The following is a 27,088-nucleotide window of genomic DNA, read 5'->3' on the forward strand; positions in this document are numbered from 1 at the left end:
AGGACATAAGTAAATAGAAACATACCCTATGTACATGAATTGGCAGAATTAATAGTGTTAAAATGTTAATACTAGCCAAAGTGATGTACATATTCAGTACAATCTTTTCAAAATCCCAGTGACATTTTTTGTAGAAATAGGAAAATCCATCCTAAAAATCAGTATATCATCCCAAGGTACCCCATAGCCAAAACCATCTTGTGAAAGAACAAATTTGCAAGACTCACTCTTCCTGATTTCAAAACTTAACTACAATGCTACAGTAACCAAAACACGGTGATACTAGCATAAAGACATTCAAACCAATAAAAAAGCCCAGAAATAAACCCTTACATATATAGTCAAATAATTTTTGACAAGAGTGCCACAAACATTCAATGGGAAAAGGATAGTCTTTTCAACAAATGGTGCTGGGAAAACTGGATATCCATGTATAGAAGAATCAAGTTGGACCCTTAGCTAACATTGCATACAAAATTAACTCAAAATATATCAAAAGCGTAAATTTAAGAAATAAAATACAAAATTCTTAGGAGAAAACGTAGAGTAAAGCTCACAACAGTGGGTTTGGCAATGATTTGTTGGGTATGACACTGAGGGCATAGACAACAAAAGAAGTAGACAAATTGGACTTCATGTAAATTGAAAACTGCTGTGCACCAAAGGACATTATCAACAGTGAAAAGGCAGCCTATAGAATGGGGAAAATATTGGCCAATCATATTTCTGATAAAGGATTGATATTCCTTACATAGAGAACGATATATAGAGAACTCAAAACTCAACAATAAAAAAAACAACCAATTCAAAAATGGGCAAAGGACTTGAATAGATATTTCTCCAAAGAAGGTGTATGGATGCTCATAAGCTCATGAAAAGATACTAAACATCACAAATCATTACTAAGTAGATGCAAATTAAAACTACAATGAGATGTCGCCTCACATGCATTGAGATGGCTGCTATCAAACAAAAAAACCAACAAACTTAAGTGTTGGTGAGGGTGTGGAGAAGTTGGAACCCTTGTATACTGTTGGTAGGAATGTAAAACGGTACGGCTGCTGTGGGAAGTACTGTGGTGGTTTGTCAGAAAATTTAAAAAAGAATTACCATGTGATTCTGCAATTCCATTTCTGGGTATATACCCAAAAGAATTGAAAGCAGAGTCTTGAAGAGAGATCTGTACACCCATATTCATAGCAGCATTATTTATAATAGCTAAAACTTGGAAATAACCCAAATGTCCATTGATGTATGAATGGCTAAACAAAATGTGGTATATACACACAATGGAATATTATTCAACCTTTAAAAAGAAAATTCTGACTCATGTGCTACAGTGTAAATGAACCTTGACATTGCGCTAAGTGAAATAAGCCAGTCACAAAAAGACAAATACCGCATGATTCCACTTACATGAAGTACTTAGAGTAGTCAACAGTCATAGAGAAGAACGATGGTTTCCAGAGGCTTTGGATAGGGAGGATAGAGAGTTACTGTGTAATGTGCTTAAAGTTTTAGTTTTGCAAGGTGAAGAGGGTCCCAGAGATGGATGTTGGTGAGGGATGTACAGCAGTATGAATGTGCTTTATATCATTGAACTGTATACTTAAAAATGGTTACGATGGTAAATTTTATCTTATTTGTATTTTACAAAAAAAAAAATCATTAAAAAACATGACTTATTAAGGCACATTAAAGACTCAATGCGACACCAATTTTGGTTCTTACTAGTTACGTAGTAGGTACTGTGGTACGTCCTGGGAATAAAGATGATTAAGACGCAGTTGTAGTCCCCAAGAAGCTCACAATCAAATAAAAATGACAAATTTGGAAACCAGCAATTATACTACCATGTAGTAAGTGTGATAATAGAAGGAGAGATAAATTAATTTTGTGAGAATGAGGGGAAGTTTCATAGGAGAGGGGTTGCTTGTGCTGAGTTTTAAAGGATATCTGTTCTCAAGCCAATGAGGTGATAAATATGCATTGAAGTCTGGGGAACAGCATACGAACATACAGGGTCAAGTAAGATGATAAGTTAGAGTAAGTGGAGGCAGGGTGAGCTATGGCAATAGTTCAGGTGAGCGAGAATGAAGGCCTGAAGGCCTGAATTTATTAGTGGTAGAATTGGAGAAGAGAGAAGAGATAGGAGCATAAATTGAGTAAAAGCTATAGAACTTGGTGCTTGCATATAGGGGCTCCGGGCAAGGAAATAGGTGAGCATAACCTACAAATACTGATTTTGTTGACCTTATGATCTGTGGTTCCATCAGCTAAGATAGGGAAGACTGAAACAAGAACAGATTTTGGAGAATTAAGAGGAAAGAGGGGGGTCAAGAGGGTAGAAAGAATCAAGATCAGTTGTAGATTTAATTAGGTAACGTTTTGGAGGTCAGCAATAATTTGTCCCTCAAAACCTCATTTGGTGCCAGTATCAAAGACAGAATAATGAGATGTATGTTTTAGGTTTATTTGGAATACTTCAGATAGATTCTGAAGAAAGCAACAAAATCTGTAGGTTAAGGTCTTTGTGCAACTGAGGCTTTCTAATTTAAAAGAAAAACCTGGAAATAAAACTGTTGTTTTCCAGTATGTATATGTATTTTCCAAAATCTTTAAATTTTTATTTTTATTTCCTTTTGATATATTAGGGTTTTTAATATTTTAGTTTCTTTTTTTATTTAGATAAGGTGTTGATGGGACCTGCATAAGTGTTCCAGTAGCAGTTTTCTAATACCCCTAAATATATGTTACACTTCATAAATAATTCCTGTTTTTATTCAGTGATTGGTAGTAGATTGATGTTGCCTTTTTTAATGGAAGTAGTACCACTAGACAGACATAAAAATTGTAACAAAATGAATCCAGATTGGATGTTAGGAAGATCTTAAATCTAAAATTCTGAAATATTGAAATACACGTATGTTACTAGAGAGGTTAGTGATACACATGCACACATAAAAACAAAATTTTTAAAAGCATTTTTTTGGGGGGGCGGGAGGGGTGTTGAAATACAATGCTCAGAGGCACAAAGGTTGAATCTTAAATCTTTCATGTGGTAGTTTGCCAGTTCCTTTATGCTCAAGGTAGACAGGAGCAAAAACTCCTATCCTGGTTTAGCTGGAACATTAGTAAAGTAGAAGTATTCCTGAGTCGTAGTTTCCTACCTTTTTAGGAATGGTTATCAAATCTTTGTGGACTCCTACCTGAGCGATTTTACTTTTAATATATGCTTGAAAAAAATGTGCAAAGACCAAAAACTATTTTGAATTTAGCAACTGTTTTGAATGAACTGTTCATTTGTTTTAAATGTATTTAGTCACAACAGTATTTATTTAGCTGTGTTAACTTTGAAAAATGTAGTTCAAATAATCCTGAGTAATGGATTTTAAACCACTTGAAAAATTAGAGTCCACCAGGGGCTAGGACCATGGTTTGGGAACCACTACTCTGCAGAAGGTTTTAGAGCATGCGTACTTCTGGGTTTTAAAAATTGAGATGTAGTATGGAATAAAGACAGTACCCTCATAATACCCTTCTCTATCTGCCATCTAGCAAGGTAATGAGACTTCTTTTTTGTATGGACTATATATGTATTATCTACATGGTACAGGACATGCCATTTTTTTCCTTTCAAAAGTTGTTTCTTACATTTGAAAAAAATTGAAGCAATTCGGTCTTTCTCTACCTCTCATTTCCTCAGAAATATACCTGTTAGAGAAGGTGAGGCATACCTACTGGATTCCTCTGAAATAGTTTTAGAACTTTAAATGTATGGAATTAGGCTGGTTTGTGTTTCATTTTTATCTTGTAAGGTGGTGCTTAATATTTTTTTTTCTTCTTGAATATACAAAAAAGTGCATATTCACCGGCTAGAGACAACCAGTGTTAACAAGTTGATATAGTTCTCCCCCTTTAAGCTAATTAACATCACACTGTTTGGCATCCTTTTTTCAATCACTCAACTAATGTTAGTGTATTTTTTATGTCTTTGAAAGGTTTTTGTAAAAATTTTTAAATGGAAAAAAAAGCTTATATAGTTGCATTATTTAAGTCAGCATTTTCCTAGTGTTGGCTTACCATCATGTCTGATAAATTAGGAGTAATGAAGACTTGAACTACTTCTGAAATAACTATTGGTCCAGTATATGTCTGACATAATATATTGATCCAACTTCATCATATATCTTTGGAGTTAACTACTATTCAAGTGAATTCCTAGTTATTTTGTTGGCTTAATTCTGTGTTTTCTCACATTAATCTGGTTCTTGATGAGTTATTACAGCTTCAAGTTTTATTTTCCTTTCTGAAATATTCACTAATTAGATTTAAATGCTGCTGTTTAGGACAAAGATGGAGATAGAGCTGTTCACCATGCAGCTTTTGGAGATGAAGGTGCTGTTATAGAAGTACTACATCGAGGCAGTGCTGATTTGAATGCTCGCAACAAACGCCGACAGACACCACTTCACATTGCTGTTAATAAAGGTCATCTTCAAGTTGTGAAGACTTTATTGGACTTTGGCTGTCACCCCAGTCTTCAGGTAAAGCCTTTAAAGAAATACATTCTGTAAGTATTGCTAGGAGCCTATTAAAGGGAAGTGCTAGGTTCTATGGTAAGCATTGCTTTGTTACAGGTTTTATTCATAGTAAATGATACCAAAGGTATGGAATATAATAAAATTGGAAGCTGTTCCTTTTTAAGAAAAGCCTTTTTAAGGAAGTGTCCGTAGATCAGTTTTATATTGAAAGGTGGGGATGGGGATCTCCTGGCAAAAATATCATCATAGGAATTGATTTGATTTAACTTTATTGAACATGACAATAGGCCTCAGCTTAAAGAAGTGTAATAGGCTGCATTTCATAATAGTTACTTCATAGCTATCTAAATTAATTTAGTTGTAGATTAATTTATTTTAAGAGTCTTGGTTTAGTCATGAGTCTAGTCGTAGAAGATTTTCTGTTTTGGAATATATATAGATTTTTAGGGTTTATTTAGAGCAGGGCCTAATTTTTGACGCAAGAATCACTTAAAAAATGATTGTTCCCATCCAAAGTTTTAGCAACCAGATGAATTAAATAGGATTGGTCTCAGAGAAGCGATGAAGAACAGGAGTAATGGGACTGAGTGTTTGAGAACTGAAAGAATCAGAGATTTTGTTTTTTCAGCTAGGTGGTTATTACATACTAATATTTCTGAGGCACAGCCATTTAAGAACTGACAGGGTTTGGAACTGTTTCTAAGTGGATGGCAGGATTAGAGGATGGGGGAGGCGTTGGGAAGTGTTAATCTGTTGAATCGGAGGGAATTTATCCCTGCTGACTTTTTTTTGTCTAAAATCGGAGGAAAAATCTTTTGTTGAGAGTGAGTGGGGAGTGGTAGGTATAGAAAGGGTAATTGAGACGATTGATAAAGGTTTGGAGTAGCTACTGTGGAGGACCAAAATGCAGGACAGATCAGGGCCTATAGAAGCTTATTTCAACCCGGTTAAGAGCCCATCTCAAGTTGGAGACTATGAATTTTTAGAGGCACCAGATAGGAGGACAGAAGGTAGATTGCTGGATTGAATTTATGTTAGGAGTTTCTTATGTGGGTAGATAAATATATGCCTGGGACTGGCAAACTTTTTCTGTGAAAGGCGAGATAATGTTTTAGGCTTTCATATGATTTCTCTCACGACTATCCAGTGTTGCCATTGTAGCATGAAAGTAGCCATTTATAATACATAAATGAAAGTGTGTGGCTTTATATTACAAATAAAACTATTTACAAAAATAGGGGGTGGGCTGGATTTGGTAACTGTGGTACATGCCATAGGTTAGGATATATATGGCTTTACTGAGAATAGTCTTTATGAAACTATGAAATGAATGAAGTCTAAATTACCCATTTATACAGATGACTGATTATGAATAACGACTTACTGCTAAATTAATTGTTAATGAAGAAAGTACAAGGTATGATCAAAATACACAGTGAATGTTTAAATTAAAAAAATTTATTATAGTAAAAGACACATTGCCATTAATCTCCCTCAGAGTACTCCCCTTCACTTTGAACACACTTATCCCATCATTCTTGCTACTTTCTGAAGTAGTTCGGGAAGTCCTCTTTTGTGAGTGTCTTTAGTTGCACTGTCGTGGCTGCCTCAATGTCCTGAATCGATTCAAAACGTTTCCCTTTCACGGTCTTTTGACTTTGGGGAAGAGCCAGAAGTCACACAGTCTCAGATCCAGTGAATAAGGTGGATGAGGACACACCGTAATGTTTTTATTTGACAGAAGTTGCCATATACCAGAAGTGATCTGTGACACAGAGTGTTGTCATGATTTAGGATGAAGTAAAGACACTTAAAAAGAGGACTTTCTGAACTGCTTCAGAAAGGGGCAAGAATGATGGGATGAGTGTGTTTGAAACAAGAGGGAGTATTTTAAGGGGGATTAATGGCAGTGTGTCTTTCACTGTAATAAATTTTTTTAATTTAAACATTCACCATATCTTTTGATCATTCTTCATAATCACCTTGGTAAAAGGTAGACCGAGACTGCTAAATCTTCAACTGCAGCCAAGGTTGAGAGCCACTGACTTTTAATTCGTTGCTCTGGGGCTCTGAAACTGGTGTTTGAGTTGGAATGGAATTTCAGGGTGCAACAATTAATGGTAGGAATATGGCATAGCAGGCCATTTTAAACTAATGAATTTTTTTGGCCTGACTTTTCCACCTCATTTATTTTTGTTATTTATTAAATTATATTTGAGGGTATTTAATTTCTAGATTTTATTTTTCATTTTCTTTGGAAATCTACAGCATGTTTATTGTGTTTGCCATCTAGATTGAGTGTAAGTTTATTTACTATAATGCTGTTTCTTGCCTTCATTTATTAAATGTAACATACAGTGTGTTTTATTAATGGTTAGATATGGCTTCTGTTTTTGTTTCTTTGTTTAGTAGTTCATTATAAGTATTAATAATTACTTGTGATGATTGAAAAATAAGAAAATATCTTTAAACTTAAAAAAAAACAGGATTCTGAAGGTGATACTCCTCTTCATGATGCAATAAGTAAGAAACGTGATGATATCCTCGCAGTTCTTCTGGAAGCTGGAGCAGATGTTACCATTACAAACAATAATGGATTTAATGCTCTACACCATGCTGCACTAAGAGGAAATCCCAGGTAAAGATGTCACCTTTTACTATTTTATATGCAATTTAAAAACATTTTTCTGTTGCTGGTTCTCTTTTTTTCTGATACTGATAAAAAAATAATTTTGGTTTATTTTAATATTTTAAATCATTTTAAGGTCTGTGGAAATTACGTCTTCATTAAATGGATTACTTTTATATGATGATTTTTTTGGTCCTTAAACTAATCAAGTATTATGAAATGGCTATTTAAATATCTATTAAATATGGATATAAAGTATTAGGAATACTTGCTGTAATTCTAAAGTTTTAATTAGAATGCATTCCATTTTGAGATTTATGTTTCTTCAAAATCATTCTCAGGGTGTCCTCTAGTCCCATATTATCCATTTGCATGGTAATTAGTTTTTTAAACTGTGGCGAAATAACTACTAAGTTACCCAATTCATTATTAATAATATAATTAGATATATAAACTTCTAGTATAAATGTTCTTCAACCATTGTTATAATTACAGCTGGTCTACTGAATAAAGAAGTGTTTGCTGGTTAAAGTTTGAGAAAAACTTTTGGGAAGTCATAGAATTCATAAAATATCTGCAAAGTCCCACAGAAAAGGCAAATGCTTAACTTTACTTTAGCCTAGAACTTTTCATGAATGAATTTTTTGGCACAAATTTACCTTGAAAAACATTTTTAGAACTTTCTGCATCAGATATCTTTTGTTTATAGTTGAAGCAAGTCTATATATTTTGACTGAGGGAAATGTTCACTTTGAAGTTTATTTTTATAATTTAATCTATCCTGAATTTTAAAAAATTGAGATGTGATTGACATATAACATTGTATTGGTTCAGGTTTACAACATAATGATTCAATATATGTATATATTGCAAAACAGCATAGTTAGTAGTTACTATCCATCACCACACATAGTTACAATTTTATTTTTTTGTAATGACAACTTTTGAGATCTACTCTCTTGGCAACTTTTAAATATACAATACAGTATTATTAACTGTAGTTAATGAATTCTTATTCTTTCGTTCTATATTGCATTTTTATATCGTGTTTCCTTCTAATTTTTTGCTGTTTTTTTAGCTTCTTAGGATCACCACTAGAGGGTGAGCACAGAGAACAAAAGGATTTTATTGGTATTGCTAGTTGGCACCCCTAACAGTGGTTATATAATACAGGGTGAAATAAATGGCTATATTTTAGATTGTCTTGATTTGTTTTTTTAAATTACAAGTATTTGAACTCTTCATATTGTGAAGGAGGCAAAATAATATTATATGTTCCCTGCCTTTCAAATAGGAGACGATGATAATAGCATTTACCACTTGCCTGGCCCTGTACTAGGTGGTTTATGTGCGTTACCTCATTTAATTCTTTGAACAGTCCTTTGGGGCAGGTATTAATGTCCTGATTTTATAGATGAAGAATATGAGGCTTATAAAAGAGGTGAATTTACTTTTTCACGATCATGCAGCTGACTAGTGGAGCAGTTGGAACTTGAGCAAGGTCTGTCTGACTTTAGAATCATAGCTCTTAACCACTTTTTATTACTTCTCTGTATTGTGCTGTATATGTGAAGCAAGATTGAAACACATGGACAGTGAATGGTTTAACTAAGGATCTATTTAACATATCAATCCCCTTGCTGCCTCTTCTCTTAGGATTATCTTTTACTACTCTCTCACTAATTCTGAACTTCCAATTAGTTCTAAAATTTCATTTATTTTATAGGTCTTTCCAATCCATTCCATTCCTTCTATTTCCATTGTTGTTGACCTTATTAAGTATTTGCCGCTTTTACCTAGACTATTACAATTTCCTCCTCCTTTCCTCCCTCTTTCCGTCCCTCCCTCTGTCCCTCCTTCCCTCTTCCTTCCTTCCTTCCTTCCTTCCTTCCTTCCTTCCTTCCTTCCTTCCTTCCTTCCTTCCTTCCTTCCTTCCTTCCTTCCTTCCTTCCTTCCAATTGGGGAATATTGGGGAACAGTGTGTTTTCCCAGGGCCCATCAGCTCCAAGTCAGGTCGTTGTCCTTCAATCTAGTTGTGGAGGGTGCAACTCAGCTCCATGTCCAGTTGCCATTTTCAGGCTTAGTTGCAGCAGGCGCAGCCCACCATCCCTTGCGGGAATTGATCCAGCAACCTTGTTGTTAAGAGCTTGTGCTCTAACCAACTGAGCCATCTGGCCGCCCCTACAATATCTTTCTAATTGTTCTCCCTGATTTCAGTATTATCTGTGACTTAATTTTCATATAGTTAAACAAATTATCATTCTGAAAACATAGATCTAAGGACTCCCCTCTCCTGTTCCCAAATCTTTAGTTGATTCCTATTGTACATACAATCAAAGCTATGCACCTTGACTTGGCATTCATAACCACTTTTGGTGTGTCCTAAGCCTTTCTAACTTTATCTCCCACTAAATAAAAGCCCTCTGCCCAACTTGCCCTTCAGCTACATTATACTGCTCTTCTTTCCTAAAATTGTCTGCTTTCTTCCTGCATTTATTTAAGCATTTTATATCATCAGGATGCCCTTGTCCCCCTTCTTTATTTTAACCATCTTTTTCTCAAAGCTTCTACATCTCATCAGTGAAATTATTTTTTGTTTGCCATATACTTCCTTGTTCTGTGTTCTTATTTTATTGCACCAATAATCTGCTTTTTGCAGTCCCTTAGTATGTGCCCTTTTGTTTCTTTTTATTAAGATTGTAGGCACTCATATTCATCTGTATGTCCCCCACAATGCCTTGACTATAGTAGGGACTCAATAAATGTTATTCTTAATTTACAATCAGGACAGTGTTAGATATCACAAGAGTATATATGATCAGTTACAAAATAAATTCTGTAGAGAAACTGTTAGAAGTTGAAACAGAGCAATTACTTCAGATTAGGATGGGTAAAAAGGTTTTATGGAGGGAATGTAGGTTAAATATTAAATCATAAAGTTTAAGATAAACTGAAAATTGGAGAGTTTAGGAAATGAGTAACTTTTAAATATTTTGAATTGTTTCACTTTATTGGAAGTAGGCGTAATATATTTCATAATGCTAAGCCTATACCTGGAGGAGAAAATATACTACTTCTGGTTCTTCAATTCTTGAGCATTCCTCTGAACATTTATAACAGTGACTTCTCCCACCAGATAATTGATGTGAGGTGACATTTTTAAAAGAAGGAAAAAAAAGAAACCACTTTTCATTCTACAACAAAGTGGTACTTCAGTTAAAGCTGCCTGACATCTTCCTGTTTCCTTAAGACATTTTATGTAGTTGTGAATGTAGATTGCCATATAAAGTGTGATTTTAGTTGGACACAGACGAGTATCAGAAAGTGATATAACTTATGTATAAGTTGTAATTGCAAGTTGGGTTGTTTTGAGTTCTTTTTTTCATATCAAATTTCTTATTCCTAAAATTCTCTTTTCTTTGTACTGGCTGGTGAATGTCTTAAGATAGAAGGTACCATTTTTGGTGTACTCAGAATATAAAAAAAAGTCTTAGGCTTTAACACTTACTTGAGAAAACCCATTATAGTACATTATTATTTCCAGAACCTGATGACTTACCATTTTTTGGTAAAATATTAAATATGATTAAAAATGTGTTAACAATTTTCCCTTTCTTATAAGCATTTTATCATTTATATAACTTAATGAATCTGTTACCTTGATTTTTAATTTGTTATTTGTGATCTTTGTTTTACATTGCAGTTATACTTTAGTTTACTTCGCTTAATTGTTAGACTTCATGTATAGTCAATTTTAATTACAATTGATGGCACTTTAGTTAGTATAATTCTTAGCTATTTTTGATGTTTTTTTCTTTTATTAGAATAAATATTTTTTCTACAGTAAATTATTCACATCACTGTGAGTATAATTTAATACCAGCACAAATATTTACTTATAATTGTTTTGATTTATTATGGTTAGTAATATGGAAAAGTTTCCAAAATTTGTATGTGAATAAGTACCATTCTATTCCCTAGCTTCTCTTTTAGTTAACAATAGTCAACTTTCAGTAATAAGTCAGTAACACAGTAACACAGTACTGAGTTAATAATTACTGGATGTCCTTTCTAAAAGAAAGTGTAGGTTTCCTGATCATAAAAAATATATCTAGATGTCCTATATCTTTTAGAAATGTACTTTGAAATCTGGATTTCAATGCTGCAGGTCAGTAGAGATTCCAGATTTCAGTGCTGATCTTGACATTTCCTTATAAAACGACAGCTAAAAGAGCTGATGAGAAATGGACTTAGAAAGCATTCTTTTTTCTTTCAGAATTAGGGAAGAGAATGTTTTTGCTATGAGACACTGACTACTTTGATCATGCTTTGTAAAGTTTGGAGCATTTGAGAATGCAGTTACAGTATGTTTTACTACAGCTTTGTTTTTTTTTTTTAAGAAATCATAACTAAAGAAAGTGCTGTTTATGTGTTCTGATATTTGGTACTTACAGAGGTACCTAGAGTACCCTCATTTCCCTAGAGTTTCCTCATATTATCTTTTCTTTTTGTATATGGGTAAAATTTCAGATTTAAATGAAGGGCAGAAATTATTTCTGTTGTTAAAAGTGAAAATTAAATTTCTTTGGATTAGTGGTGTTAATCAGCACATCACTTAGGTACTTTCTGTGAGGATGTTGCATTTTTAGCTGCTTTTAAGTTTTTAGTGCTCCCTCACAGACTTGAAAATAAATTAGCCTATGCTGTGCATAGCTGGCAAAAAACAGTTGATAGGTATTTTGGAGGTACTGGTAACAATATCATAAAGTTACTTTATGTAGTGTTATTTATAATTGTTTTAATACAAATTGAATGTGAAGAAACAGTAAAATATGAGTGAACCACATGATGTGATACATTTTCAGGTTAGCGCTAAGGTATCTTCACAGGCATTTCTTATTTACTTATCTATTTATTTCCACAAGACATACAAAATCTTACTGAATATGTGAGCAACTCATATTTTCCCTGTAGAATGTTATGATACCTTTATTTAACTTTTTAAATTCTGAAATATGATCTGTTAGGTGAGACTTTGTTGAATATAGGAAGATTTAATAATTTGGACCATATCTTGGTGTTTAATAATTTTCTTATAAACTCTGAGCATGTTGAGTGCTATATATAAAAAGTAGCTGAGAACAGGTTGACGATTCTTGGGACATGTTCTAACAGTGTGAAGTCCCAGGCTGAAAGAAAATCACTGCGCTGTACACCTGAAGCTGAACAATAATGAATGTCAACTACAATTTTATATATATATAATATATATATGCATATATATATGTGTGTATATTTATATATATGTGTGTGTATGTATGTATATATATATGTGTATACATACATATATATAGTTACAGGAAGTGGAGTACATACAGCATTAGGGATAGAGACAGTGGAAATGTAATGGCTGTGTGCGATGTCAGAGGGGTAGTGGATGGGGGGAGGGGTGTTATCACTGTGTGAGGGATATAAATAATAAATGTCTAACTATTACATTGTTTTGTACACCTGAAACTAATAAAAAAAATTTTTAAAAAGCTGAGAGGCTATTAAATGATAGTATACTCACAATATGTCCATTTTCTCTCATGTTCATGCATCTACTCTCAAACATAGTGTGCCTTGTAATACATTAATATAGTTAATGTTACTGAGATTTAATTATTGTAAGAAGGCCTATTAAGTTGATAAGATTTATTTACATAGACCTTCCTTTGCCCACATTTTTTTAGGGGACGATCTTCACTTTGAAATAGAGGAGTGGTCAAGAGTTGAGGATTGTGTGACTATTTAGATTTTTAAATTACTACTTGCCATCAGTAACCCTTCATTAATTGATGAAATGTTTGTCTCTATTTTACATTATCTATTATAGAGGGATGTTTGATCACTTGTCATTTTCCTCTTCCTTCATTTTCTTTCCATTGTGAGAGAGAGGCTTGTGTATACGTTTTTGTGAAGGACAAAAAAGACAGAAAGAGTGAGGAATCATAAAATGTTATTATTAGAAGAGTTCTTCATTTTACAACTGAGGTAACAAGTATAGTGAGGTGAAACAGCTACACGAGTAAAAGATAGCAATGCTTAACATTTTCTTTCTTTTTTGGGGATTAAAAACTTTTGGTTTGGGATTGAAAAAATTAGATACTTACGGTTAAGTCTCTCCACAAAATACTCAGTATCATCATCTCCTGTTTCACCTTATGTATTAATCAGTATTCAGGTAAATAGCTGTAAAATTAAAGCTAATTCTATAGAAGGTAGTAACCCAACATTTCTAGAGTGTTATTTTATATAATGTTATATTTTTCTTTAATTTAAAAATATGTCCATGTGAACCATGGTTGTGGCATTCCCGTTATGATTTCATGTGGGTTCTAGGTGACTTTCTCAGGTGTTTTCTTCCTTTGAAGGAAGTTTTCGGTTTTTGGTTTTTTTTTTAACTTTTTGAAAATTATGCAGCATAGTCTACATTTTACTTCTTTTTCTAAAAGATAAAAAATTTAATACCAAGAGACCATAAATAAGTAAAATTATTTTATTTGAAATCTTTAAGTTATCCACATATTTTTCATAAAGCTTTTTATACACATCATTAACCACTATGGCTCTTACAAGAGGAATTAATAGTAACAAGTTACTTGATTTAAAGCACAATATGAATAATTTAAAGAAGTTGAAATTAGTTGACATGTGACTGATACTCATAAATGAAAACGTTGGCTGTCTGGTAGTAATCAATGCATAGCTACAGCTGGTTGAAGGGGACCAAATCCATTGAAGAGGCGATTTGGTTCCATTTTACCAGCTCTAGCAAAGCATTGCAGTGCTGCTAGTTTGGACTTCAAAACAGTGAACATGCGTTTTATTTGTAAAGTTATCATTATGGGCCTTTTACAAAATGTTAGCGATTCTTATATCAGTACTTCAGTCACTGAAGGCAAAATTCTCTATTTGAAGGTACTTTTCCTACTGTTGCGTGCTCTAAAAGTGCCGAAGTCTTTACCCTTTAACATGTTATTAATGCATTAAGAAATTATCAGTGTTCATCTTTGTTTTTTGACACCTTTAATTAATTCTTAAATGTAGACAATAACCTTGTTTCAAAACCAACAACATTTAAAGGAACAAATAGAACTTAATGCATTTCAGAATAATGTTTTCTATTTATCTCTAAGCAGTAGTAAGTAATAAGCTAACAGGTTGGGGAAAAGTACTGCTAGTCACACCTTTCTGCCACTGCTTTTTTTTTAGTATTATGCTTAGGTCTATGAAAGTACCTCTGCCCTTTGGTTTATAAATAGATTGCACGTGTATTCAGTGTAATGCTTGGACTTGTGTTGAAAGCAGCTACCATGCATGCCAGCTTATTTTTCTTTGTATTTGCTTATTCAGTGTTACTAATCATAGGTTAGTAATTTCACCCTTTTAAGGGTCTATTTCCTTGACTGAATTCTCTGTACAGATTGCCTAGTTACTTATCATCATCAGCTTAATAATACACTGACTATAGTCCATGAATTTGAGTATTAATATCTACCATTAAAACTCAATCCAGAAAATTTTTGTTATAATGTGATTTCAGTGTTGCATTTCAATATTGGAAAGGGATGTCTTCTGAAATATACTTACTTAAATTAAGAGTTTGAGAAATTGCAGTTTGTCTATAAGGTAAGTACTCTCAGTGAAATATAAAGAGTAAAGAAATAATTACTGTTTTGAACTAAACCGGGAGAGAAGGTCAGTACTAATTCAGGCAACATTTATATAGTTTTCATATATATTAAGCATATTCTGCATCTGTTGTTTAGTAAGTATCATGCTGCTGCTAGTGAAATTAATGTAACTATAACTTTTTCCATTATTTATTCTAATGGAAGTGAAACAGGTGTTAACTTGCCTGGACTTAAGTGCTGAAGATAGCAGTAAAACTGGCTTCTATTTTTACTAGTTATATGGGAGTTGTTTAGCAGATCCAGTTGCTCAAGTGTTCTTTTGGATGGCAGTTCAGTTTCATATACTGGCCATATCGGGGCAAGGAGAGGCCATGGAAAAAAAATAGTACAGCATTTGATAATGTCAGCATCTGTTATGCCTGTCAGAGAGACAGTTGAAATGTTTGAGTTATACCAGCGTCAGCAGATGCCCAGAGTTTAATATGTACTCAGTTAAAAATGAACAGCTGACCTAAGTGATGGATTTGACATTTTAGAGTGATTGAAAATACCCTTAGATATGCTAAGTTAAACTCGTAAGTGCTAGAATCGGTATATAATTTTACTTTATAAAATGAATAACATGTTGTTATTTTATTTTCTAAGGATTATATTATACTCTTACTACTACAACCACAATAGTCTTAGTAGCTGGGATGTTTTAAATTAATTATCAAAAACTTTTATGCCTGCAGAATAACAAATATAATTGTTCATTATAAAACATGGGTGCAGTGTAATATCTTTGAATCGTTTTATGGAGAAACTTCTACCTTGGAGGTATATATTTTCAGTTTTTAGTATTTATGGTATGTACAATTAAACTTGAATGTGCAGCTTCCCATTCCGTTTGTGGGAGATCAAGAAGAAGGGCTCTGCTTAAGTGTTAAGCTTTGAACTAATTTTTTTCTTTGAAAATACAGAATTTTAAAATCATGTTTTTATAATTGTCAATAAACATACAATAACATGCTATCTTACATAATAGCCATTCTCATTTTTTATAATCTGATAAAATGAAAATCACGTTTTGATAATTAACTATCTCATCTTAACAGAAAATTAACTATAGTTGCTAACCTTATAGCCATTTCTATTCAACTTGTGACACATAAGTTTTTAAATATTAGGCTTTTTAGATGTCTAAATATTCCCGTTGAAATAATACTTTTAGTAAGAAATGCTTAGAATATTAGTTTCTCTTTTTCTAAATCTATCATAGTAGCTAAAATAGGTGCCTCTTATAAACTGTTGTTAAGAACTTAGTTATAATTTTGTATAAAATGCAGAAAGTATTTTGATATCTCTAACGTACTGTAAATAGTATGTCTATCATGTTTATAAAAATTGAGTTGTAATTGCATAGTACCACTAAAAGAAGGTTGTTCTATCAGTGTAAATTGGTTTCTTGACGATAGTGTTTTCATTTTGTGTGTCCCCTTTGGCTAAAGCAAATTCAAGGATAATATAGATAATAAATTAATTTCTTTTAAATATTTGTCCGTCTGTTACAAATGTGCCCTGTTGACTTACAGCTGTGGTCCAGAATTTTGTCATTTTTTGTGCCTTAATCTTATGTTTTAATTTATTCTGTGTACTAACTGAGCATAAGGACCTGATAAACTTGAGAAGGACGAGGACCACTTTTCTTTGAGAGTAGAATTTTACTTAAAAGGTAGTCTTTTAAAATTATGAGTATGTCTATAGCTTTCAGAAAAGAAAACCTAAAACAGCAAACCTTGCTTCAGAAATTCCTCTAACATTAAATTATAAATTGATCAAAATATGAAGAATAGCTGTTAAAATGTAAGTGAAATCAGCTTTTGTTATAACTTGTTTTTTCTTAACAAATCAATCAACCCTACTAATGCTACATAGTTAAATTAAGATCAAATCGTGGAGACAGAAGATAGGTCATGTGTATCTCTCATTCTTTTGTGCTAGTAGTACTGTTTTGGTATTCAAATTTTAATCATGTGAGTACTTAATTTAAAAATGTAAAATTTAGTATGTTTTAAATGTAAAAGATTTAAAAGGAGTTTCATGATCATTTTAAATCTAATTCAGTAGAGCTTTTTTCTTCACAAATTATAAATCTTAGTGACAGTTTTCATCTATAAGAAGTAGGTACATTTTTATGATGTTGTTTCCAAAAGTCATCTCTTTGATTCTAGGTTAATTTACCATACGAAGGTCATTGAAAAGAAGCAAAGGCTTCTTTTAGCTGCAGTTTAGTTCCCTCTTGGTGGTTTATTACCTACCAAAAATACATACTTCTTTACATTCCATAGCATTGTATGTTCATATGGGTACATAAAGAAGTATGTACTCTGAGTAGGTATTACTAAGTTGATAGCTGTAAAAACATGAAATGCTTTATTTTCTCATTTGTTAGTAAAATGTTTAGCTTACTGATGTAGAGCAATGGTAGATCATTTGCAGAGACTATCAAAGACTAACCTTTATGAAAAATTTACCTGAAGCATTGCATTAATGCCATTTATGGTTCCTTGTTGGTGGACATACATACACTTCTAAGCAATGACTATTTATCTGTTGAAGTTTGTCCTGGTTTGGTTCCTTTTGCAACAAATTCATAGAATCAGTGGAATTTTAGAGTGTACTTCAGAAATTGGTAAGATCAGCCTAGTGTTTCTTCATAGTCTTCAGAGCAAATTTCTTCTTCTTTTGTAGTGTGCTTCTAGATCCTGCAAGTAGACAGTAATTAAATTTGGTATAGATGCTTTTTATGAACTAGGTATCTTAACTAAAAACTTAACCAATTACTCAATTAGTACTTCTTCTGATGTTGGCTCTAAAGATGAAACGACAAGAAGAAAAACCATGTTGTTTTAGAGTGTGAGTGAACTGGATTTTTAAATATGATGAGTTTTTTGTTAGTATTTTTTAAGGTCACAGATAAGAATTCATGATCATTTGAAAACTTCTTTGTCTTCATTAATTATCTGAATTTTGCACTTTGTTGCTTTTCTTTGGGTTAAATACAAATCCCAGTAGATGTATAAATACGTGATTTTAATGAGTTTTGTTTTTTTGATTCTTTAATTTTTTTTTAAATATAAAGGATAACTACCAGAACAGTTAACATGTCCAAAGTCTTACTTAAAAGAACTGAAAGGTTTTAAAACTTAGGTTTTTGCTTGATCATTTAACATGAAAAGAAATTGTAGGTGAGTTGCCTTTAATTTTTGAGGTGGTAAATGGTTAAATTAAAATAAAACTGTAAGAGATTTGGGAAAGGAGGAAAAGAAAGGCAGGGAAAGTAGAATATCTGCAGCCTGTGAGAAGAAGCTAGTGCAGCTCAGAGAGAGCAAATCAGAATGTAGCAGGAGATGGCCCAGTACGACAGCAGTTTCGGCAATGCAGCATTATAATTTCACCCTGCACATTCTAATTTATTTTTGTGGCCAGTTAAGAGTAAGTATTAAAAAGTATTTTGTGTTCTGCCAAGTTTTTTGATTGATTAAACCTTGAAATAGTTAACAGTTTTTAAAAGGTAGCATACTTTCAAAGCAGGGTGTAATTTGCTAAGGATGCAAAATCAACATTTAATCTGAAACTACAAAGACTAAATTTTTAATAATGTAAATGACAGAAATGGATTTCTACATTTTTGAGATCAAGAGTTATCTGTCATGATATTTGAGCAACATTCATTTTTACACTATATAAGCTCTACTCGAACTGTGAAATTAGGCTATGTCCAGATAGAATTTAATTTAACAATAAAAACATATATCGAGTCAATAATAGGTAAGCATGCAGAAAGCCATAAGCATCCTTAAAAGTACAGGCCTTGTGGTACTCTGTTACCTGGAAGCTTAGTGTCATTCAGCATTTGCAGCAGGAAGAGAGATAATGACCTAGAGAGTCACTTCAGCAGCAGCCATCTCATCCTGATTGTTCCTTCACTCTATCCGCTGATTCAGCACTTCTTCTCATGAGCCAGTGAAGAGGGAAATACCGTGAACACAGAACCTCACCTTTTAAGATAAATTTGAAAAACAAATGAAGAAACAAAAACAAATCAGCTATCTTTTCCCTCTCCCTTCTCTTACCCTTAAAAAAAAAAAGAAACTACAGTAAAATTGAATCAGCGTTGGCCATTTGATTTGGAATGTCATATTACCAATATTTCACAGATCTGAGTACCTTGTATCTGCTGTAAAGAAAGTTAAGTAACCAAGGAAGGTTGCTACAACGTCACAGAAAATGAACCTCACTTATTTCTCAGATGAAATACTTCAGAAGAGGGGGAAAAAGTTGCAGAGCAAGTTAATTTTATAGTCTAAAAGAGACAAAAAGCCAAAAAACAAAACACAACCTCATTCCCTCCCAAGTAACTGTAAACATTCACTCTGTTTTCCTTTGCCCACCAGAATACATTGGGTTCTTCTGACTTCTCAGGAAATATTCTGCATCTTTCTTGCTGTGAGATTTTTTTTGGGTTTTAGTTTCCAGGATTAAATGGTAGATCTGTGTTGAAGCTACCTTGTCATATCCAGAGGTCAAGTCTGCAAGCAAGGTCAGGATTTCCACATGGTCACTACAGAGGTTAACTTAAATTCTTCCCTCAGTGGCCACAGGCTAAACTGTTACAGCTTTATAGGCAGCTAAGCATTTGAAACATGCACTCCCAGGCAAACAGGCTCTCTTGTGCCTCTCTCTTCCCTGACCATATTTAGTCAACCATAGCAAAAAATAGTCTCTCAGCTGTCGATTGTCGATCCAAAAGCTGAGGAAGCCTCTATCTTGCTTTCTGCCTATTGATTGTTCATCCTGCAGTCCAAACACTGCTTTGCCATTTGTCCTGCCCTTTTTTTTTTTTTTTTTTTTTAAACACTGCCAAATAAAGCGGTCTCTCATGTTTCCACTTACATTTCCCAGATTTTCACTGAGCTTGCGCTGAGACTAGGAAAGCCTGATGCGGCTGTCACTATACTTAGAAGCACTGCAGAGAAAAAAGGAAAGAGGAAAAATATTACCCTGGCTAGTAGCAAGATAGCCTTTAGACATATGGAATAAGTGGAATTTCTCTGCTGCCAAATTATATTTCATAACCCGAATTTTTTGTTGGTGAAATATATTATGGATAATATTTTACATAGCTGAAGGTCTGAAGGGATTTTATAGTGTATCTTTAGAGCTAGTTGTAACTATACATGCTTTTTAAATTTAATAAATAATATTTGAATGGAAAATACATAGAATGGTAACTAGATCATGTATATTGAAGGTGGTGAGAGATCATTAAGGAAGAAAAGAGTAATGCGTAAATGAAATCTTGGAAATGTTATTAATACTTAAAACTTTTAATGTCAATTTTAATTAATATTTTTATGGTGCTTATGTGACAAACATTGTGTGAAATGCTTTTGAATAATCGTGTACTTTTATATTGAAACTATATATACATATATAACTATTAAAATGCATTTTATTATTAAATACTATTTCAGATGTGAAGTAGTTTTTTTCTCCCTTCTACATTGCCATTTCTCATTAATTTTTTGAAATAGCATTTAGACATGATCGTTTCACACTTCATCAGAGACTTAAATAGTCATTAACCTATCTATAACTTTGGCACATGGTGTATGTCTCAGAGGAAAAATGCTTTTGCCCTAAATTTTAATAGCATATTCACTGTAAATTTTAACATTGAAATTTATTTTATTTTTTATTTATTTTTTTTAAAGATTTTATTGGGGAAGGGGAACAGGACTTTATTGGGGGAACACTGTGTACTTCCAGGCATTTTTCCCAAGTCAAGTTGTTGTCCTTTCAAGATCTTAATTGTGGAGGGTGCCGTTCAGCTTCAAGTTGTTGTTCTTTCAGTCTTAGTTGTGGAGGGCGCAGCTCAGCTCCAGGTCCAGTTGCCATTTCTAGTTGCAGGGGGCACAGCCCACCATCCCTTGCAGGAGTTGAGCTGGCAACCCTGTGGTTGAGAGCCCACTGGCCCATGTGGGAATCGAACCGGCAGCCTTCGGAGTTAGGAGCATGGAGCTCTAACCGCCTGAGCCACTGGGCCGGCCCCCGAAATTTATTTTTTTAACCAAGGAGAAAAAAATATTATAACATCAAATCCAACAAACCTGTTGAGATAAAATTTAGGATCTTACAAACCTAAAAATGTCCAAGAGAAACCACTATACCTTGTTCTTAATTCAAATATATTCTCTTAAGTATTGATTCAGTTAAGAATCAAGAAAAACCATTATCAGTTTTGTAAGCTCATTCTTCTACAGGGGAAGTTTGTCCTGGACATTGTTTTTGTCATTCGCTTTTAATACCATGGCAGTTTAATTATTTTGGATGGCTGTTTTAAAACAGTGATAATAAAGAATGTTTCTGTAGATATTTGGCAATTTAACCATTTTGAAGCAGTGAAAGTTTTCTCCCCTCCTTTTTTCTCAGCAAACACTTACTTATATAATCTACTAAATACCAGGCACTCTTCTAAGCTTTTTTTTATTTTCATAACAAACCTATCGGACAGGATTTGTGATTCTGTGATTCTTCCCACATTTTATAGATGAAGAAGCTGAGGCATAAAACCTGCTCAAGTCACCAGCCATTCAGTTTGCTAGTGCCAGAATTTGCTCTTCACCACTATGCCATGCTGTTGCTTTGTTTTGTAATAATGAAATCAGGGAATTACCGGTCTTTGGGACTGGAGCATACACCAAAAATATAGTATGTTGCTCTCATAGCCTTGCCTCAGTATATTCAGAAAAATGATTATTCATTTGATTGTTTCATCATTCGTTCTTGTCAATAAAACTTTGAGCTCTTTATATTAGGTATACAAAGGGGATAAGATAAGTTAAATGGGGTTCCCTGCATACAGCATAGAATGAGAAATAAGGACTGACTGGTCATTTAAGAGATAATTTTAGTTGTCGTTAGTTTAAGAATGGTTAAGTATTCACCTATACAACTCTTCTGCAGCCTGTATTGTCATTGCATATCTCTTTCTCATTTTCAACTAAATTCTACTACATTACCAAATTCCTAGTTAATAAAATTAAGCTAAATTAATGAACCTTTTAATTATAGTATATGTCAAAAAAGAGTTTGTGAGTAAAAAATAAATCATCCCCAAAACAATTAAAAAACATTTAAGTAATGGCTATTCGCTGTAGTTTGTAAAAAACCATCCATATTCATTTATTAAAGTGATTACCAAGGACAACATTTGGTATATACCCTTCTAGACTTCTTGTCTGCATCCATTCAGATAGGGGTGTATATTAACCAAAAATACGTTCAGGCTCTTACATGCTAACCAACTTGTAGCATACGCAATAGTACTTCTGCCTGGGATTGATCAACTTTCTCCCTTCCTTCCTTCCTTCCTTCCTTCCTTCCTTCCTTCCTTCCTTCCTTCCTTCCTTCCTTCCTTTCTTTTTTAAGCTTTTTATTTATTTTAAGTATGTTTTTCAAGGACCCATCAGCTCCAAGTCAAATAGTTGTTTCAATCTAGTTGTAGAGGGTACAGTTCACAGAAACCCATGTAGGGATCAAACCGGCAACCCTGTTGTGATCAACTTTCTTAATAGGCTCCTTTGTGGATTTTGGACTAAGATGCTTTAACTATTATTTGAGGGGTTGTTCATTAACTTAGCAAGCATTTATTGAACACCTAATATGTGCTATAGTGCTATTTTAATGTCCTTTTACATGAAATAATACTAATACATAAGGTCTCCACAGTTTAGCTATTATGGTTTGTTTGGAAAAATGTTGTCTTTCTCTGAAGAGAGATTGCAGAGCCTGGCAGACCCTAAAAATGAACCCAGTGCCATTTGACTATTGCATACCAATGCAGACAGCTGCTTGTCCCCTCTACTTCTCAGAACTTACTTGTTCATCATTCAGCAAACGTTTGAGTATTACCATGTGCCAGGGATTATGCTAGGCTCCACTATTAGTTGTTCCGGAACTTAATGCTTCTTTGGCACTATTCGCAAATGCCTGCTTAACTGGTAGTAAGGTCTTATCTTTAAACCATCCATGTCCCTAACATCTTGGAAAACAACCAGCTTGAGAAATAAAGAAGAGTGTTTGAGCATTAGGGAAAATATCTCCATATCTCACGTACGATACTCCACAGGTGAGAGTGTATTGGCTTAATAAAATTACTGACTTATTGAACTGGTACCACTCTTATTCCCAGCAACTCTGTGGGCCTCAGTGCTTGTAGCATAACACCAGTCTTCTCTTAATTAACTAAAGTGCTGCAGCGACAGCCCACAATTGGATTTTTATGGTTATATTGTGGGTTTCTATGATATTCTACCCCATGGAAAGAAAGGAGACTAGCTGCTCAGAACTGCTTTTGATGTGAGGGTGTTGGGGACCAGGGACTGTGCTGTTTAACCTCCCCTTAGCTCACCTTACAGGCTGGGCCCAAATACTGGCTTTTTTGTTGAAGCTTTGTATTAATTTATTTTTGTTTGGTTGGTTTTTGCCAGGATGTGTGGAGTGAAGATCAGGAATTAGCATTAGTTAGTGACTTTCTTATTAAGGTAAGAGGGTTATAGGTTTCTGTTAAAATTAATATATCCAAAATCTCCAGTGTAGAAGAATTCCAAATGATTTATGTAGATACTCCATCCTCAAGGAAATGGAACATAACTTTCCACTCCTTAAGTGCAGACTGCACATAGTGACTTCCTTCCAAAGAGTGTATGTATAGTATAGTATTCTGTAGTATAGAAAGGGGGGGGGAAAGAGTAACTTTACAGTGGAGAAACTTGTCAACACTACCTCAACTGGGTGATCAAGGTCAACATCTACAGTGGTAAGTCATGTTGATGTTATGCACCCTTGATGTAACGTGATGTGATGAAATGGCACTACCTTTTTGACCTTCCTCCAAAAACTTAAAACTCCAGTGTAATCGTAGGGAAAAGCTCAGACAAATTCCATCTGAAGGACATTCTACAAAATACCTGATTAATACTCTTTAACACTGTCAAAGTCAACAAAAACAAGGAAAGTACAAGAAACTGTCACAGGCAAAAGGAATCTAAGGAGACGTGACAACTAAATGTAATGGGGTATTCTGGAACGGAAAAAGAACAGTGACTAAAAACTAAGGGAAAAAAATCAGAATGAAGTATGGACTTCAGTTAATAATAGTCAATGTTGGTTCATTAATTGTAGCAAATGTACCTTACTAATGTAAAGTGTTAACAATGAGTACCTCTCTGTAGTACTGTCTTCACAATTTTCTGTCACTAAAATGGTTCTAAAATAAAAAGTTTATTTAAAAACAGCAACAACAAAAGTTAATGTGCCCACTCCTGGCTAGTTGACAATTGACTTTTTCATTAAATTTGATTTGGGGTTATCTGCAATGTTTCTGCACAACTTATACCAGTTAATCAGGAGTTGATTTTGCTATAACCTAATTGAGTTATCAAGAAAATTTTAAGGGGCCTGCCAGGTGGCTCAGATGGTTGGAGTGCCGTGCTCCTAATGCTGAGGTCGTCGGTTTGATCCCCACATGGGCCAGTGAGCTGCACCCTTTACAGCTAAGATTGTGAACAACAGCTCTCTCTGGAGCTGTGCTGCCAGGAGCAGCCAGCAGCTGGCAGCCGGCAGCCGGCGAGAGCGCAAGGCTCATAATACCAGCATGGGCCAGGGAGCTGTGTCCTACGCAACTGGACTAAGAAACAATGCCTTGAACCAGAGTGGGGGGCAGTGGAGCAGAAGCAGCGGGGGGAAAAAAGAAAAATTTAAACTTAGTCTCATATTTTTTTAAACGTATATTAAGAAAGTATATTTTAAAATAATTTTTATCAAGACCAGTCTTATCTTAAAAAGATTTAGTTATCTTAAAGGAAGTGTTTTTTATTTGAATGCTGGTAATTTTGAATTTGTGAAAATTGTGAAATGGCCAGATTTGTGTGGAGGTGGAGAGATAGATTTTTGGAAGGGGGCTGTATTAAATGTTTAGAGGAAAAGTAGTGAAAGCCTATCTAAAGAATACTGGGATCTGTGGGAAAGAATTGTTTTAGTTTTAAAAGGGAAAATCAACAGGACAAATTGAATGTGGGAGTAAGAGGGGAAGAAAAGTTCTAGAATGATTCCCAGGTTTCTGACATGGGTGGCTGCTTAAATGATAATACGAGTAACCAAATCAAAAATAGAGGAGAAACACTGGAAGGAAGAGAAAAGGGGAATTTGTATGTAGGTTAAAGGTCTGTAATCTTAGAGTGGTCATGACACTATTATATTGAAGAGTTTTAGACTGTACTAAAACACTTTACTTATATTATCTCATTTAATTCTTACAGCAACTTTATGATATTTTATAAAGATTTCTATGGAAGTTTTGGTATTAGATAATGAATCATGGTCATTTGTTGCAGTTAGATATATGAGATAGAGATGTTATAGGTAAGAGTGTGTAGTTGGGGCTTCACAGTGCCAGAGTATGAACCTCAGCCTTATAGGTCCAGAAGTAGATTTGAGATGACTAATATTAATTAACTTGTAAGACATTGATGTATAAGTCAGAATGCCAAATTATTTACAGAAAGCAATATTATTGCTAAGTGGATTGTAATACACCAGCTAATGAGTAGATTTTTTTCCCCTGCTGTGGGAAAAAAAGAAATCTATGAAAAGCTAAATTAAAATTAGAAATTGGTGAGCAAGACTCTTGGTTGGATGATATTAATGGAGAATGTCATCAACCTGTGATAACTTTCATATAACGATGTACTGAAAACGATAGCATTCTACTGGAGCGCACATTAGAATACTGGGGTTACTTGTCAGGGAACTTTCTTTGAATAATGCTGGCAATACACTGACAAATTATTTTTCTCATTCTTTCTCTAGGCTTCATACAAACTATTCTTCACTCTTTAACCAATCATTATTTTCTAGAAAAGGACATAATTTTCATCTTTTTTATTGTAATTCCATCCCAGTGGTTATCTATTTTCTTTTTAAAATTTTTATTTTTATCCCCATTGGACTTCTGGATCTTGCCTTCTACAAATCTCTTCTTCTCTAGTTGTCTCTATGTTTTATTTACTTAATTTTCTGTTGTCTGATGTATTTACCTTATTTGCCAATATTATACTGTATCTATGGGAAATCAGAAGTTATCATTTCTCTTTAAAATCCCTTGCTAGTATTATAATAATTTACTTAATCAGTTTTAAATGAGGCATTTGGATGAACTAATGCCAAATTTCTTTCAATTTATATATATATATATATATATATATATATATATATATATATATGTAATTATATATATAATAATTACATATATATATAATTACATATATATATAATTAACCAAATAGATTGATTCTGAAACTTGCTTCCTAAAAATGTGAATTTTGCATTTTAATATTAGAACTTAATCTATTTTATAGAATGTGATCTAGAAGGGACTAAGATTGCTTTTGTCACTTCCAACAGTAGCCAAGAATTCTACATTTCCTTTGTTCTGACAGTTCAGTTATACATACTGTACTAAGGGTGGGGGGAGTAAAAGACACGAAGTAATGAGAGAGCAGAGAAGCAATATGCTTTCAAGAACTCCAATATATTTATGTTTAAATGCCTTAGTAACTTTCTGAGCCATTGGCTCTTCTTTCTGAGGGACCTCAGCTTTCCCTAGCTTGTTCATTTACGAAATGCAAGACCGGAAGAACATGGAAGTGATGGCTGCATCTCAGCAGACAGCTTAAGCTCAGAGGAGGAATCGCTCCTCTTTCCCTTTCCTGCCTTTGAGCTATTGGAGGTGTAATCTGAGAATGTTCTCCTGTAACTGGAATGGGAGATGGTGGGAAACATGGTTCCATAAAGAACTAACTTCTCAGGAATCTTTCTTTTCAATAATGTGACTTTTAAAAATGTGATGAAATTAGCATGAACCACACTTTATAATTTAAAACGTAACATATATCTTGGATACAAGGAGTAAAGTTGCAAATGAAAAAGATTTTAATGTAGTAAGCCCAGTGTTTCAACTTAAAATTATTTCTGATCAAACTAATATATACTAAACACATGTTTAAGTCAAATACTACAAAGCTTATAATGAAAGAGAACTGTCTTCTGCTTTATCCCTCTTCATCTTTGTCCCCCCACCACCAAATAATTTACAACTTAACCCTGCAATTTCTTTATCAGTTATTGAC

The 27,088-nt window shown here is 33.7% G+C and overlaps 1 protein-coding gene and 1 long non-coding RNA gene across 2 annotated transcripts in view; one reads left to right on the top strand and one right to left on the bottom strand.

Annotated features, from left to right (window-relative positions):
- MIB1 (MIB E3 ubiquitin protein ligase 1) overlaps nucleotides 1–27,088 on the top strand; it is a 110,883-nt gene that overhangs the window by 55,892 nt on the left and 27,903 nt on the right. Inside the window, exons 11-12 of the mRNA XM_019741227.3 lie at nucleotides 4,350–4,547; nucleotides 7,031–7,182. Coding sequence (XP_019596786.1) covers nucleotides 4,350–4,547; nucleotides 7,031–7,182 — 350 coding nt within the window. The remainder of the gene's footprint in view (nucleotides 1–4,349; nucleotides 4,548–7,030; nucleotides 7,183–27,088) is intronic.
- LOC109452368 (uncharacterized) lies at nucleotides 13,699–19,685 on the bottom strand. Its single transcript, XR_002138131.3, has 3 exons — nucleotides 19,404–19,685; nucleotides 18,726–18,895; nucleotides 13,699–17,599 (listed from the first exon to the last, which is right to left on the bottom strand). It is a non-coding gene; the product is annotated as an uncharacterized LOC109452368 (long non-coding RNA).

The sequence above is a fragment of the Rhinolophus sinicus genome, chromosome 4 (assembly GCF_057876585.1).
Source record: "Rhinolophus sinicus isolate RSI-liver-muscle chromosome 4, RSI-T2T, whole genome shotgun sequence".
NCBI lineage: Eukaryota > Metazoa > Chordata > Mammalia > Chiroptera > Rhinolophidae > Rhinolophus > Rhinolophus sinicus.